The following is a 16,919-nucleotide window of genomic DNA, read 5'->3' on the forward strand; positions in this document are numbered from 1 at the left end:
ATATTTGTTTTGCCGTGAAACACATAAGGGGGGGACCACGCCCTACCTGTGAGGTGGGGGAAGAAGTACAGTGGTACCTCAGGTTACATACGCTTCAGGTTACAGACTCCGCTAACCCAGAAATAGTGCTTCAGGTTAAGAACTTTGCTTCAGGATGAGAACAGAAATTGTGCTCTGGTGCCGCAGCGGCAGCAAGAGGCCCCATTAGCTAAAGCGTGCTTCAGGTTAAGAACAGTTTCAGGTTAAGAACGGACCTCCGGAACGAATTAAGTACTTAACCCGAGGTACCACTGTAATGCAACTGAAAGAGGGTAAGCCCTGCTTTGCATCAGGTGATGCTGACAACAGTTGTTCCCAGTGCTTTTCTTTATAACGGTACTAAGAACGAACCTCTTTTCTTTTGCAACCATTTTGCGCCGCCACGCACGGCGCTTTGATCAAGCACGGGCACATCATTAAAACAACAACAACAAAATGGATTTAAATAATAATAATAAATCACTGGGCCTTGCCAACTGCATAACAAACAGCCTGCTTTTTTGCGGCAGGGCGATGCGAAGGAGTTAACTCGTGAGGCTTCCCCCCTCCTCCTATTGTGGGCGCGGCCTTTGAATCTGGGAATAGGATTTTTCGTTTCCATCTGCGCCCTCGCCAGAAACCATTAAAAACAAAAACTAGCTCTCGGTTGGGAGGGTTAGATACACTACTACTGCACTACTATCAGTACAGCAACTACCACTAGTAATAAGAGTGAGGGGGAAAGGGTGTGTGTGTGTGTGTGTGTAACAACAATAATACCTTTTTGCAGTCCGCGCGCGCCATGCAAGCGGAGAAACAGGCGCCCCCCAGGGCGCGCCGCCTTTTCCCCCATCTCTCCTCCCACTGGGCGTTTTCCTCCCCTCGCTGCAGGGCGGCGGAAGCAGGAGGGAGACGAGCAGGCGGCCGGGGCTGCTGCAGCCGCAGCATCATTTGGGGGGCGGAGGAAAGGGGGCATCGCCATGGGGCCGGAGTCGCTGCTGCTGGACGTGGCCAACTGGAGCACGATCCTGGTTTGCGGGGTGCTCAAAGTGCCGCAGGGAGCCGCCTTGCTGGCTGCCAAGTCCGCCCGGGGAGTCAGCCTGGAGAGTTTGGTGCTGGAGCTGAGTGGGCAAGTAAAGGGATCTTTTTAAGTTCTGGGGCTTCGTTTTTCTCTTGGCTTTCGGAAGAGGGAGAACTCCCGTTTCTTTCTTGAGAGTTTCCTGGCGCTAAAGCACGCGGGGGGTGGGGGGAACACTCTGAACACGCCCAGAGGCAAGGCACTCCCGGTTATGTTTTCATTTCCTGAGAAGCTTTCAACTCAAGTTGGCATAGGTCGGGTTCCCGGGCGGGTCTCGTCTTCAGGCGCTGTGTCCTCTCAGGATTGCTCAACTGCATTCTTGCATTTCATGGGGTCAGACTAGATGACCGTTGGGGACCCGTCCAACTCCACAATTCTATGATTGCTGTATCATGTGTGGCCTGCCTCCTACCAGATGATTCAAAAGTTCCAGGGCTGAGCCCGTTTTTGAAAACGGAAGAGAAATGTGAGCCTTGGCTCCTGTTTTCAAGAGACGTAAACATAGCTTTAATTTGCATGATGGCCCCCAAACGGCTTTTCTTTTCTTTTCTTTTCCCTTCTTTGGGCAACTTTGAAAAAATAAATAAATGAAGTAACAAGTAGTATCGTTGAGCATATGCAGATTTCATTCCCTGTATCGCAGACTGGCTCCAGGTAGCTTCTTCTATGCAGAATGGGTTGAGTTCCCTGGAGCGGAAGGTTTGATTTTCCCACAAGCCCTAATGTATGTATTTTATGTACGGTATTTAAAATATATGGTCTGTTTTATTAAATCTCTTCTTTTAAGGTTGGGTGGGTACTTCTAAGGTTGTTTTGCACAGAATAGTCACCTTATTCCAGTGCTGTGGACTTTACAACCACAGCCCTGCTAATAAAACACAGAAAGCAAAAACAGCAATAATAAATCATTAGCTGTGTGTGTGTACACACTGTACCTATTAACCACATGCGAAACATTCTTCTTCTCAAAGAATTCTGGGTGCTGTAGTTTCAGGGTTGCTGGGAAATAGAACTCTGAAGGTTGGACTACAGTGCCCAGAATTCTTTGAGGGAACGAATGTGCTTTAAAGATATAGCTTGTACCACGCAGCCCTTCTGTGCTCCAGTGCAGTTGTGCTTTGTAACCCACAGATATTACTAGGTTTATTCATGCCCTGTGTTATTAAGGGCTAAGTCATGTCTTGCCCTCTGTAACTGACCCCTATCAGAGGTGGATTTAGGAGATCACGAGCGGTTAAGGTGCAAAGTGAAATTGTACCTTTCCCTTTCAGCTTCCTCGTATGCCTGCGGTATATGAGTTACTACAATTATCCTCTGCCGACGTATATAGAATATCCTATCATCATCGTGCAAGGTAGTGCATTGCTCCCACCCACCAATATTGCAGCATCATTTGTTTCTCTCGCTCACGATCAACGTTTTCGTTTGTTGTGTTTCAGATGTCATTCTTTTGCTATTTGTTCTTCATTACGGTGGCAAAATGAAGCATGCTTTGCCTTACACAGCCATGTATCCTTTTAACTATCTGTTTGCTCATTTCCATTTATATAGCATTTCTGCTGGTTCTTTTTGTATTCCATCTTCTTGAATGAAGCAACTGTTTTCCAGCACACATTCCTGATGTGATGTGCACATTTTCCAGGTTCTTATTCAGGTGTTTTCTGGTGGATTAAGGTGCGGCATTTGCAATTGATTCACTGTAATGGAATATAAGGACTTTGTGGGAAAAGTTTAGGTCCATCATGAACAGCCTTTCTTTTAACTCCTGGGATTCTTTTATTTTTAGCTCATGTGCCGTGCTTATAATTAAAATCAAAACTCTACCAGGGTAGAGCAACCTGTATACATTGCACATAAGAATATTTACATAATTTACTTATTTTGCTTAAGGGGTAATTAAACCCCATCCCCTCAAATGAGACCCTGTCCAAATTCCCCTCTGGGTTCTGGCATGATGAGGCATTGCCTATCTTTTACAGCATGATCTCCATCCTTTTTGGGCCTATGGGCACATTGGAATTTTGAGTGTGTTTTGGGGACCAGCACAAAATGGCTGCCTGGGAGGCGTAGCTCACAAGATGGCTGCCAGAGAGTGGTGTATCCAATCACAAAATTTACAGCCTTGGGGCTAGAAACCCTATGTGGTGATTTTTACAGGCTACCTTTGCAATTTAGTAATTCCTTAATTGGCTTTTAATTCATTCCTTAAGCTACCTTGAGAAGATAGGGTGTAAATGCATTTAACCCAGTGAACTACCAAGTGTCCACCTGATTGCCATCATCCTTATGCAACTTAACCTCAAGATTAGATTTGTGGCAGGATGGTACATGCTAACCCTGCAGAAATGGATAGTGGACCTGGCTATGGTAAGTAGTTGGAAGGAACGCGCCTATTGCCTGGTTTGCACATCACGGTAAGCCAAACTTTGGCTCACCCAGATTGCGTGAATGCGCAGGCTTCCAGAGGAAAGGTTGCAGCCACTTTTGACTTTTTAAAATCCTGCACCACACTGAGCTAACCCAGGTTGGTGAAGCTCTTTCCTTACTAACCACAAGCTGAATAATAAACAGTGGCTACAGCTCATGGTTAGCAAGGAACGAGCTGGAACGTAAGCCCAGGTTCGGATGACACACTAAGCCAAAGCATGGCACAGCTCAGTGTGCAAGGAAGTAAAAAGAACAGGGAGGGGCAAAGTAGCTTTGAATTTCTTGCTGCCAGCCCACAAGCTTCTCATGGGCCAGTTGAGTCATAAGCTTGGCATGCACATCATGCTCAGCAAAGTCTCTTTTGTTTAATGCAGTGTTTCCCAAACTTGGGTCTCCAGCTGTTTTTTGACTACAACTCCCATCATCCCTAGCTAGCAAGACCAGTGGTCGGGGATGATGGGAATTGTAGTCTGAAAACAGACCCCCCAAATTTGGGAAACAATTGTTGAATGGTTCCAGTTCTTGGTGTAAAGTTTTCATGTGTACTGTGGGAAGGTGGTGGATTGGAAAGCCAGAACCCAGTGACCTGGCTGTTGAATGCCCCTCCCCCCCCTTTCACCTGGATTAAGATATACCGTATTTTTCCGTCTATAAGACGTCCCCATGTATAAGATGCTCCCTATTTTGGGGGACTCAAAAATACACAGTCCACCCTCAGCAATATCCGTATATAAGATGTCCCTTAATTTTTGACATTATTTTTAGGGAAAAAACCTAGTCTTATACACGGGAAAATATGGTATATTATAAAACATTTATGCATTGCTGCAGCGTTTCTTACTCCTGAAAATCACTCATAGGCTCATTCTCCTGCTGCTTATGGAAAACGAGGAGGAGCTTAAACTATGACAAGTGAAACCTTTGCTGAGCCAAGCCATTTTAACAAATTCTTTATTCCATTTCTTGCCTCTATGAGTGTTGAAAGAGCCATTCAGATTGCAGCTGGCTTTCCTAAATTACATTTTTTTTTATTTTAAATAAAGAGAGCTGAATCTGTACTACTATAAAGTTATAGGTAGACTTCACAAGATTGGAGAGGGGCTGAGATTGACTGTTTGTATTTTAAATGTTTGGGATTAAGCAAAATATGCACTCCTGGGTTTGCAATCCTAGCCCCATTTACCTGGGAGTTAGCACCACCGAATTCAGTACAACTTACTTCTGAGTGGATGTGGTTGTGATTGAGCTGTCAAGTCTTCAGAAGTTTAGAGTAGACTTAAATCTCAGCTCAGAGTTAAAACTCTCCAAAGCAGCTGATTTATCCTGAATTGGGCAGTTTTCCACCACACCCACTACTTCCCACTCTATCCCTTTTCCTTCCCTGCAGAACTTAAGCACTGTAATCAGTGCTGCAAGTAAACTTGTGCAGCTTCGATGTCTTTGGCGGACGAGAGATTCCGGGCAAGTGAGTGCCACGACTTGGAGTCTAGCCACATATACCTGTGCAAGTAAGCAGCTTCTCAAACTTTTAGCTTTGTTTACTAAATACAAATAAAACAAGGATGCCAGCATCAGAACATTTTCTAATGCAAATTACCCTGTGCAAACTCCCGCTTTAGTCCCTGCACCCCCCCCCCCCCGAAAACACACATCCTTGTTTTGATGGGAGCAGCTCATGTCTGAAATAGAATTGCCTCCAAAAATTGTGTAATGCAAACTTCTGAGTTTCCTGCTCAAAGGAATTCCAAGGGAAATTAAAAGTTTGTCGGCCTAATAACATTTTGGAGACGGTTCCTTATATCCTTATACAGAGAGAAAATGAATGGAAGTTGTGGGCGCCATCTGTACTGAGAGTGCCGTCTGCACTGGAAATTCTGCTGGGAGTGGTAGAAACTACACACAGTGAACGAAGTTTACTTAAATGGGCTGGATTTGCTTGCAGTTTTAATCTGAAACAAAATTTTGAATCGCACATGGAAGGAGAAACATCAGAGGAATGCAGAATTATCAGTGAAACATCTTGCGTAGGGGGTAAAAGTGGTTCTAAACTGAGCCATTTCACAGAGTTGTTCCGCCAGGCCTTTGGTCAGGGTGCAGCCTGACTCCCTACTCTGGCAACCTGCACAGAATTTTGCTTAATTGGTTGCCATCAATTTGATTTAATTAATTTTTATAATGAAATATTTTTAGATTGTGTGACTATTTGACTGATTATTTGATTGTTGTTAGCCGCCCTGAGCCCAGCTTCGGCTGGGGAGGGCGGGATATAAATAAAATTTATTATTATTATTATTATTATTATTATTATTATTATTATTATTATTATTATTATTATTATCTTGGGGAAACCACAGGTTTCAAAAGGCCAGTATATTTGCTTGACTACTCTCCCCTTTTGCCTGTTTAAAGTGTGCTAATATGCTGTCTTTCAATTGCAGCCAGAATATTTACAACAGTAATGACAACAAAGGATGTTACAGGTAATATTGTAATGCCGGGTGATTTGTGTGTGTGTGTCAATTTAAAATCTGTTTCGCTGAGAACAATAAAATAAGGGGTCCTTAACTGGTCAGCAAATACACTGACACATTTCCATCAATAGCAGTAGTGCAGATGGTTTTATGCTACCTGGTTACATAATTTTTGTTTCACTGGCATATAATAAAGCAAAGACATGGTTTTTTTTGGGGGGGGGACACAGACTCTTGCAAATATCTGGTTTATGCTGTATGTCTTTAGGGGGAAATGCTTGAATTGTTTTCGACAAGTCAGTCTCTTCAGACCTGTTCTTTGCATTTTAAATGAAAGGATTAGAAGCATCTACTGTGGGAATTTGACTTAAAATCCTCTGCATATAAATTCTACAATTCAAGTGATTTATATTAATATTGTACTTTCAATATTGATATTGACAAGGCAGGTGGAAATGTACATTCCAATCAATCTGCCACTTTGCAGGCGTGGATGGCAACCGTGTGCTTTGCATCCAGCAGTGCATCTCACAACCGGCACTGCGCATTATGTTGCAGTTAAGGGGATCTGTAGACAGAAGTCGCCTTCCGTGTGTGAATTTTGCCTTGTGGGATGCATGCAAATTAACACAGTTGTCAGGTATTTCACTAGCTACTGTGAGGTCAGCTTGGCATAGCTGTGATTATACCTGGAAGTTTCTTTTAGCTTCTGGGCTCAAATATTGGCCTTTTAAAACCTTAAAGCGGGGATAGTTAACCTGCAGACCTATGTTGCTGAATTAAAACCCGCATCAATCCCAGCCTGTATGGCCCGTGGTCAGGGTAATGATGGGAGTCGTAATTCAGCAGCTTCGAGAAGGCCATGTATTAGCCACACCTGTTCAGTTTCGGTTTCAGTTTCTGTTAATTGGTTCTCGTGGGAAACTTGCAGATTCTAGCTTCACCAATTAACTCAAGCTGGAGTCAATTTACTCTTGGCAGAAAGCCCAGGTCTGCTTGACCTAGAAACTACTCACTCTGATTGGTTAACGAGCAGCACTCAACTCTGTTATCTAGGGATTGCTAGCACAGTTTTGATGTGAGGTGTGTTAGGAGTTAGAAGTGCTGTGTATGGTTTTGAGAGAGAGAAAGAGAGGGTTTATTTTGCTTTTATTTGTATGCAGAAACTCTGCTGGTTTTATTTTCTCCTTTTAATAAATCCTGTAAATAGTTATTCTGAGTCTAGCTGACTAGTCATTACCGCCGCGACTAGCTTCCTCGCTGTGCAGGAAAACTCTGCTACGTTTGGGCTAAAGCCAGTAGGGCTATGCCTGACACTTCAAAGTTCCATGAGGTTATGGGCATTGTACTGCCAGCCTGAGTTGCGGTGGTGTCAGCATCAACGGCGTTGGTTCCAGTAGTTCCAGAAGTTGTTGTTCTCTGGCTGGTTCCTGACCGTGGTGAGCTGGTGACGCAGCGGACAGAAGGACAACAGCTGCAGCGTGTGAGTGCTGGGTGCTGTGGTTCCTGTTTTCTCTCTCGGTGGTCGTGAGTAGCTGGTTCCGGGTTCCAGGGACATCGCTCTCAAGATGGCCTCACAACCAGTTCAGATGGCTTTTGAGCGTCTGAATGACTCCAATTACTTGCTGTGGTCGGAACGCATGCAGGCAGTGCTGCAGAGGGATCGTCTCTGGCAAGTGGTGAGTAAGTTTCCTACGAAGCCTGATGATGAAGACCTCGATAAAGACCAAAGAGCAAGGGCCACAATTGTCTTGGGGCTGGAAGATTCCCAGTTGCCGTATGTGAGGGGAATCAAGACAGCTAGAGGTGTGTGGCAAGCACTTAAAGAACTCCATGTGCGTGAGACAGCGGTTTCCAAGCTGTTCATTCGCAAGGCATTGTACAAGGCAATGTTACAGCCTGGGGTTACAATGCAGGAACACCTACACAGTTTACAGTTAAAGTTTGCTGCGCTACAGGAAAGAGACTGTGCGTTAGACCAGCAGGAGAAGGTGGCTATTATTTTGAGTTCTCTCCCGGAAAGCTGGGATAATTTAGTTTTGTCTCTAGAAGGCATGCAGGAGCATGATTTATCAGTCAGTTACGTTACTGGGCGTTTGATTGAAGAATGGCAGAAGAGGCAAGAAAGGTCGGTGGCTGCAGAGGCTTCTACAGGCGGGCGGTTTGGAAGGAGTTCTCATGCCGTGCCAGAGGTGAAGCAAGAGCAGCGTACTGGTGAGGAGTCAGCGTTTGCTGTTAGGCGTTGTTTCCGATGTGGGTCTTCAGCGCATCTAAAACGACAATGTCCGGAGTTGGTCAAGTCTCAGTGGCCGGTGCAGGAGCAGAGACGAGATCAGCAGCAGCAGCAGCGTAAAAAGAAATTCTTCAAACGAAAACAGTCGGCTCAGCTGGTGACCGGCGTGGTCAAGATTGCTGATGAGAAACAAGCGGTCTGGGTGGTCGATTCGGGAGCGTCGCGCCACATCGTGAATTCAGATGAATTGTTTGTTTCCAAGAATTCAGCACAGCGCAGCCAGGTGGCTCTAGCAGACGGAAGTACATCCGAAGTGATTTCGGGGGGTGCAGTTTTTGTTCCTTGTCTTCGTGAATGCCTGCAAAATGTACTTTGTGTGCCTTCATTAAGGAGCAATCTGATGTCTGTAGATTGTTTGCTAAAAGCTGGGTTTAAAGTGTATTTTGAAGGAGACAGTTGCATTATTAAGAAGGCTGGTGAGATTTTAGGCACTGCTAAGTCAGAGGGAGGCTTGTTTTGGCTTAAAGCAGGATCTCAAGTTGCAGCAGTAGTCAGTAAATCTCAGCCTGCAGTGAATAACAAAGCTATACATGACAACTGTGTGCACTTATTGCATAGGAAAATGGGGCATGCTTGCTGGAAAAGTGTACTAAAAATGTCTGAATTGGCTGATGGGGGTAACTTAAAGAGTTGTAACAAGTACCTTGATTGTAATGTGTGTAAAAAGGTTAAAACCCACAGAGTCTCTTACCCCAGAAGTGACAGAGTTAGTGAGTCACCGCTACAGCTGGTTCACATGGACGTAATTGGTCCATTTGCTGTAAGCAGGGGTGGAGCGCGCTTTTCACGAACAATTGTGGATGACGCCACGCGTTATTCTTGGGTTTTTCCCATGAAGAATAAGGGTGACGTGTTCACTAAGTTTAAAGGCTGGGTGGCATCTGTGGAAAGATTTCTGTCTGTTAAACTCAAAAGGATTCAGACGGACAGAGGTGGCGAATTTATGTCAAATGCCTTTAGAGATTGGTTACAAAAGCGTGGCATTGGGCATAGAAAAACGAACGTTTTTTCCCCAGAGGAGAATGGCGTTGCAGAGCGAAAAAACAGATCTTTACAAGATATGATGTTTGCCATGCTTGAAGATGCTGATTTGCCCATGTCTTATTGGGGGGAGAGCATGCTCACCGCGTGTTATCTCCAAAACAGGCTCTTCCATCAAACAATAGGTACAACCCCGTACTTTAAATTGTTTCAGAAAAAACCCCAAATTGATCATTTGCATGTGTTTGGATCAAAAGCCTGGGTATTAATTCCGAAACAAATGAGAAAGAAGGGAGATCCTAAGACCAAACAGCTAGTGTTTGTGGGTTACCAGGAGCTGGGAAAAGGTTTCCGTTTTGCTGAAGGGACAAATGGCATTGTGATCTCCAGGAATGCCAGTTTTTGTGAACATAGTGGCTGGGAGAGACTACATGCCAATACTGAGGTTTGGTTTGAACCTTCCCAGGAGCTTCATGACTCTGAAGGTAGACACAGAGAATCAGAGTCTGAGGGGGAGGAAAGTTCAGATAAGAGCTCTCAGGAAAGTGAAGTTAGCCAAAGACCAGTTGCTAAGCAACAAAAGAGAGGTCGTAGTTCTGAGGAGGAAAGTGGGTCAGAAGAAAAATTTTCTCCCAGAAGATCTAAAAGACAAAATAAAGGAGTGCCTCCGGTGCGTTTTTCCCCAGATACTGCAAATGTGTTTAGTGTAAGTGCAGAACCCAAGAGTTTTCAGGAGGTGTTAAAGTTACCAAAAGAGGAGGCAGAGCGCTGGAAACAGGCAATGGAGGAAGAGATGTCCTCTCTGAATGAGCACAAGGTTTTTACACCAGTGGCAGCGCCTGAGGGGGCAAAGATTGTAGGCTGCAGGTGGGTGTACAAAAGACTTAGGCCCGGTTAGGACATATCTAGGGTTGGAAGTGTGCTGGGCCCAAGATGGCAGCTGCCTAATTAGTCAGCAGAACAAAGTTAAACAACTACTGACTACATACAGGATGCAGGATTGCAAAGGGGCAGCGGTGCCTATGGATCCAGGTTTCATAAAAACACTTCATATAGATGAGAGTCCTGAATTTGAACATCCTGATGTATATCACTCTGTAATTGGAAGTTTATTGTATATAGCACAGTGGTCCAGACCTGATATTAGCTATGCAGTAGGCATATTAAGTAGATTGGTCTCAAAACCCACACTAAATGCCTGGAAAGGGGTAAAACAAGTTCTGAGGTATCTCAAACAGACAATTGGCTATATGTTACAATTAAATTCTTCAGAGGATGAAATGTTGAGTTGCTACTGTGATAGTGACTGGGGAAATTTGCCAGATAGAAAATCTGTCACAGGACTAGTCATAATGGTCGGTGGAGCTTTAATCAGCTGGCGGTCTCGCAAGCAAGACGTAAGTGTGTCATCAACGGAATCAGAGTATGCCGCATTGAGTGAATTGTGCAACGAGGTGATTTATTTCAAGCATTTGATGGCAGATTTAAATGTAAATTGTGGAGAACCAGTACAAGTTTACATTGATAATCAAGCTTGTATAACCTTAAGTAAAACAGAGGGTTTCAAATCACGTTCAAAACATATCTCTGTAAAATACCAAAATGTACGTTGCTGTGTACAAGACAATGTAATCACCTGTACTTATGTGTCAAGTGAAGAAAATGTAGCAGATGTGTTAACTAAACCATTGGCAAAGGTAAAGAACAAGCGAATGTGCAAGGGTTTAGGTTTGCTGGAAAAATGATCTCCTACATAGGTGTATTTGGTGTTAATTGTTCAGCAGAATCTGTGAGGGGGTGTTCAGTTTCGGTTTCAGTTTCTGTTAATTGGTTCTCGTGGGAAACTTGCAGATTCTAGCTTCACCAATTAACTCAAGCTGGAGTCAATTTACTCTTGGCAGAAAGCCCAGGTCTGCTTGACCTAGAAACTACTCACTCTGATTGGTTAACGAGCAGCACTCAACTCTGTTATCTAGGGATTGCTAGCACAGTTTTGATGTGAGGTGTGTTAGGAGTTAGAAGTGCTGTGTATGGTTTTGAGAGAGAGAAAGAGAGGGTTTATTTTGCTTTTATTTGTATGCAGAAACTCTGCTGGTTTTATTTTCTCCTTTTAATAAATCCTGTAAATAGTTATTCTGAGTCTAGCTGACTAGTCATTACCGCCGCGACTAGCTTCCTCGCTGTGCAGGAAAACTCTGCTACGTTTGGGCTAAAGCCAGTAGGGCTATGCCTGACACTTCAAAGTTCCATGAACACCTGCCCTTAAATGCTTTGGGGCCAGGCTATATGAAAGACTACCATTTCCCAGGATTGAAGAATTAGCATTCAAAGCCTTGCGCTCTGGTCTGCAAGTAAAAGTGGTTAGGTTAGCATCAAGGACAGGGCCTTCTCCGTGGTGGCTCTTTATTTCTGGAATGCCCTCTACAGGGAAAATTGTATGGCACAGACCTTTAAGAAAATGCTTTGGGGCTTTAAAAAATATTGTGTTGTTGTTGTTGTTGTTGTTGTTGTTTTTAGAACTGTTATCTGTAACTGTTTTTAATACTGACAGTTTTTACTGCTATAAATCGTAGAATGTTAATGTTGTCTTCTACTGATCGATCATAACCTGTATCGAGAGTGTGTATCCTACGAGAGACTTAACTAGAAATATATTAAATATAGTAAATTAAGTTACAGTAAAATGGAGAAAAACAAAGCAATTTTTAACTAAACACTTCCCCCCTCCCACAGTTTTGGTCCGTTTCATAGTCATGATGGCTCTGAATATATGGGTCACAGCAACTATACTGCACTACAGGAAGCCAGCAAAGAAGAGTGATTAAGATGACATTCTGTCTATTTTGAGTGGTCTGGACCGAAAGAAAGAATGAAACCAATATATGAGACAGTAAATTAGGACCAAAGTTATCACCAAGCTTCAGTAAATCAGCAATCCATTTAATGGGAAACTGCTGATGTTTCACATACTAAAGGAAGTTGCCACTATGAATTCAATAAAAGTTTTGATATTTGTTGGCATGCCTACACTTTGATGTATTTTATAAGAAAATTTTAATGGATTGCCGAATGTGTGCCCATATACAATTATTGAAATACTAAAGCAACTTCTTATGCCTCTCACTCTCCCATCAAATATCTGTTGCCCAACTTAAATGCAGCTGTGGCGTCCCTTTTTGTCAAATTCTAGTTACGTATGATACAAGCGTTGTTCCAGGGTATGAGGTTGTAGCACCCTTAAATGTATTAGTTGCTCTTGCATCAGCCAGTTTCATAGCTGAAGCTTCTGTTTCTGACGTTACAGTGTGCTCTTTCTCGCACACAACTGGAGTTTTAACTCCTCTACTTGCTCAGTAAACCTATTGGTCCTGCCTGCTGCGTAGTAAGTTTCTTCTCAAGTTTCATGGACTGCAATAATAGTTTAGAATAGCTAAGTTTCTTTGGATTGGGGTCTTATTCTTTTACACATCCAACTTCCTATTGGTTCTCAATATCTAATGGGTGCCTGCAAAAGAAACAACAGCCTACATAAATGCTTTAAGCATTTCCAAAATAACTGCAAGAATGGGTTTGTTTTGGTTGAAATACACATTAAACTCCAGGAATATAAACCCCCATTATAAACTTGCTGGAGCTGGGAAAAACAGCTGCTTAGGCTGGCTACCTAGGATTCAGTGGCATTTTTGAAGGACAGTTGGAAAAGAGCGGCAATGCTTCGTCACAGTTCAGAAAGCATAAATGTACAATCCTTTATTTTGAAAGGCACTTTCGGAAATGCTTCCAAATATGTGAAAGCAAGCAGCCATTCTCTACTTCCCTGTGGAGCAAGGAAAAGGCAAAAATGGTGTTTTGAGCTGAATCTGTACAATGCAAATCTATACACCTTTTTGAGCAAGCCAAGCCATGAAAACTTTGTAAGATTTGAACCTGTTTTAAGTCAATAAAAGCTTTATATTAAACACAATGCTTCTTACATGGTTTAAATCTATGCTTGGGGAAAATAAACCTTCTATGGCTTTATCTGCTGTAGCAGTTGTACATTACTGAGGAATGAGTAACATCAATTTAGTCTTAGCACCAAGATAAAGGTAAAGGTACCCGATTGTTAGGTCCAGTCGCAGACGACTCTGGGGTTGCGCGCTCATCTCGCTCTATAGGCCGAGGGAGCTGGCGTTTGTCCACAGACAGCTTCCGGGTCATGTGGCCAGCATGACTAAGCCGCTTCTGGTGAACCAAAGCAGTGCACAGAAACGCCGTTTACCTGCCTGCTAGAGTGGTACCTATTTTATCTACTTGCACTGGTGTTTTTTTGAACTGCTAGGTTGGCAGGAGCTGGGACCTGAACAACAGGAGCTCACCCTGTTGTGGGGATTCGAACTGCTGAACTTCCAATCAACAAGCCCTAGGCTCTGTGGTTTAGACCACAGTGCCACCCGCATCCCTTAGCACCAAGGTAGAAGACAGTATTTCAAGGTGTCATTCCTTGGCAAAGTGCCCTGCACTGCGTTATGGGGTAAATACTACCTAGGAACTCTCCTATTGTGTGGAAAGCATTACAGTGTTTAACATGAAGAGAGAAGACTTACTACAAGCTGGTGTGTGGATGGGGGCTGTTGCCAAGTAGTGCAAATTAAAGAACCGAAGCAATCATAAAACCAATGTATGCTTGCAAGATCCAGTCCAAAGTGCGTACATTATCAATGACTTGTCAATTTGCCTCAAAGGGTTTCCCCAGTTATACAGGCAGGGAATCCTCCTGGATTGGTGTAGCAAACAAGCCACTCTCTGGATATTAAGAGAATTCCCAACTCTCATCAGTCCTAGCTAGCATGGCCAATGGGGATGATACGAGTTGGGAGTCCATCAATATCTGGAGCTGGTCATTCTTGTTCTGAAGATAGTTCAGTACCTCATGCCGCATTTCCAGCTAGTTCAAGTGCAAAACCTAGCAGTGCCAATGTTTACTCCCTTAAATCAGGTACATTGTGGAAGTTGCGTCTTAAGCAGCAGCCTGTTCTCAGAACAGTGGGATACAGAAAACTACAAGCTAGGAGCATATATGGCAGTGTTATCAACTGCATGACAAACTACCTTTTAGTTTGGAGAAAAGCAAGCAGAGGGAGACACAAGTGGCATATGAAATGATGCATTTTGTGACGAAGGTAGACAGATGAGTTGGCAGACTTCCTGTGGCTACTGGACGATGGGCCTTGGGTAGCAGGGGCTCTTAAGGAAGGTATTGTCAGGTACCTTCCTATATGAACATCAATCTATTTCTGCCAAACTTGCGGGGAAATTCCCAATGACTTGCTCAATTTGTGGCTTTTTCTCCAGAACTATCGGACAGATACTGCATCTCTAAACCAGGAATGGGAAATCTGTGGCCTGGGTGGCCTCACCTTAACCAATGAAGTCTTTAAAAATTTGGAAAATCCAATGGTCTTTTTTAAAAAAAATGCATCCATTCAGGGGACTCCTGTACCATAGGCAGCTTTGGGAAATTGGATTTAAGAATATGATCCCACTGCTAGAGTCTGAGACTGATGTCCAACTACCATCTTCTGCCAAGAGGGAGCTGGTCCTTGGCCCACCCATTTTCCTTACCTAAGAGTGAGTCCCTGTGAATTAATCAGAGCCAAAATGTGATGGTGGCAAAGGATGGGCTACATAGGCAAGAGACAAACAGAACAATCCTGCCAATGTTTACTAAGACCAAAGCTCCATTGTGCTCAATGGGGTTTACTTCCAACAAAATATGCAACAGAATTGTTGTCCAGTGCTGTTTTAGGGAACTGATTTGAACTCTTGCTCATGAGGAAATAGGACATGGCCTCCCCTTCTCACCACCACCACCCTTTCCTCAGTGGTCAAATTTGATAGCTGTCCCTTCAACCTTTGGATATCCCATTATCTTCTGACAGATTGGCTCATACAAACACAAGTCCTGAATGTGCCTGCTATTCTTCTGCCAAGCTTCAGTGCTTATGCTATTCTCTGGAAAGGACGTGAATTAATGCTTCTCTCTCCTTTTAATCAGGCACAGAACATCATCTGATCTTTCAAAAGGTGTTACACAAAGCTACTTTTAAACACAGGGAACATTTTGTCCAGCATTGGTTAGCTGATTCCAAGAACTGTTAAAAATGCATTTCCCTATAAATGTATGTAAGCAACATTTTGTCCTTCAGAATTCTAAAATAACATTTCTATGCAAGATGTTCCATTTGCATACTTCAATTTATAAAAATCAACTTACCAACATCAGGAATTATTTAGTCTTACTCAAATAGTTTATTTAAAAATATATATATATTTCTTCCAATTCAGAACTTCCCACAAATAACAATTTTATATAAAATATGTATGCCTTCAGTGAATGGAAACAATTTTTATTGTATACATGTTTTAAAAATAAGTTTTGTATGCAAAATATGCATTTTTTAAAATATGCTATACTCTCACTATTCAAAACAAGCAGGTAAAATGATAAACTCCTGCTGTGCCATTGGGGCTTAAAGATAACTGAAATGATAAAGGTATATTTTAAATTATGGGATGCACAGTTTCTCATACCTAGTGTGTATATAAACAGTATAACTGAATATATGGTTGGTGAGTCACAGTGGTTTAGTGGAAAGGTGTACTTATAGGCCCATGCCAGTGGATCTTCTTTCCATGTGTGACTCAGTAAAACAAATTCTTACTTATTTCAAGGGGGTTTGAATGAGAGAAGATCCCTGTTTGTAGTGAGCTCAAACTTACTGCATTCTACTGCACAAGCCCTCCTGAAGCAACTGAAAACTAAAGGGGAGTGGGGTCCTGTTTGGTGAATTGTACCTTATGGGTGTCTATTGGGTGGAAATCCAATTTTTTTGGTTGAGATGTTAAATAAATCTTGGTTCTCTCCTTTCAAATATCTACTAAGGAAAACAACCTAGTGAAATGTCTCATTTCCTTCATTCAAATGTTAATTCTGTATTTCATTAGCACTAGCACACAACATATATATGCAAATATATGTAAACATATGAAAAAAGAGAGAGAGAGACCAAGGAGGAGGCTACAATAGTTCTTTTTTCTTTTCCTTTTTTTTTACTGCCATCATGTTTTAACATTATAGCATACTGTAGTTGTATAAAACATGCATTTTTCTGGATAAATTATGGACACGGCATTAAAAATCTCACATAAATTATATTTTGTACAAAATCAAATTTTTTTATTAAAAAAATCTGATTAAGTGCCTCTAAGGCCCTTTCCTCACATATGTTCTCAAAAACACACAACTGAAATTATTTTCCTGTTCCAAATGCTATGTGCTAAGAGAACAGGATTCAAGAAGTTTAAAATACATCTACAGTATGTTTCAATCGTTAAGGATTGGTGACAGTCCTTAGATATTGTGTGGTGAAAATGTAAAAATAGATAGTATGCAAAAAACAAACAAAGGCAGAACGATGTTTTGCAGCACTTAGTAAGGGTAATATAAAACCAATGACTAATACTGAGGTTTGTACAAAGGGTGGATGGGAAGTTATGCCTAAGCATGAAAGCTATATATTAGTTCTAATACTACCAGATCATTGTTTTTGAAACCATTACTCAACTGACCCCTCCCTCCCCTCCCCTCCCTATTTAGATATACATTCAG

The 16,919-nt window shown here is 42.6% G+C and overlaps 2 protein-coding genes across 5 annotated transcripts in view; one reads left to right on the forward strand and one right to left on the reverse strand.

The window, feature by feature from the left end:
* LOC308584449 (uncharacterized protein) overlaps positions 1–1,000 on the reverse strand; it is a gene marked incomplete at its 5' end in the record, with an annotated part of 144,230 nt that extends 143,230 nt beyond the window's left edge. For 2 of the 4 annotated variants that reach the window (XR_014006802.1, XR_014006805.1), the window contains one exon: positions 799–905. Coding sequence is in view for 2 of the 4 variants with exons in the window: in XM_081189251.1 (XP_081045377.1) it covers positions 799–1,000 (202 nt within the window). Of the gene's footprint in view, positions 1–798 lie in introns of all 4 variants that reach the window. The other 2 variants (XM_081189251.1, XM_081189252.1) reach the window with 1 other exon arrangement.
* On the forward strand, positions 999–13,232 carry SLC66A3 (solute carrier family 66 member 3; the record flags this gene model as incomplete). Its single annotated transcript, XM_081189253.1, has 7 exons — positions 999–1,147; positions 2,368–2,450; positions 2,536–2,605; positions 3,406–3,463; positions 4,911–5,031; positions 5,962–6,003; positions 12,002–13,232. The coding sequence occupies 7 exons, from the start codon at positions 999–1,001 to the stop codon at positions 12,091–12,093; spliced, it is 615 nt and encodes a 204-aa protein (XP_081045379.1). The 3' UTR covers positions 12,094–13,232.
* Between the last annotated feature and the right edge of the window lie 3,687 nt (positions 13,233–16,919).

Source organism: Podarcis bocagei (assembly GCF_964188305.1).
Source record: "Podarcis bocagei genome assembly, chromosome: 3".
NCBI classification, from domain to species: Eukaryota; Metazoa; Chordata; class Lepidosauria; order Squamata; family Lacertidae; genus Podarcis; species Podarcis bocagei.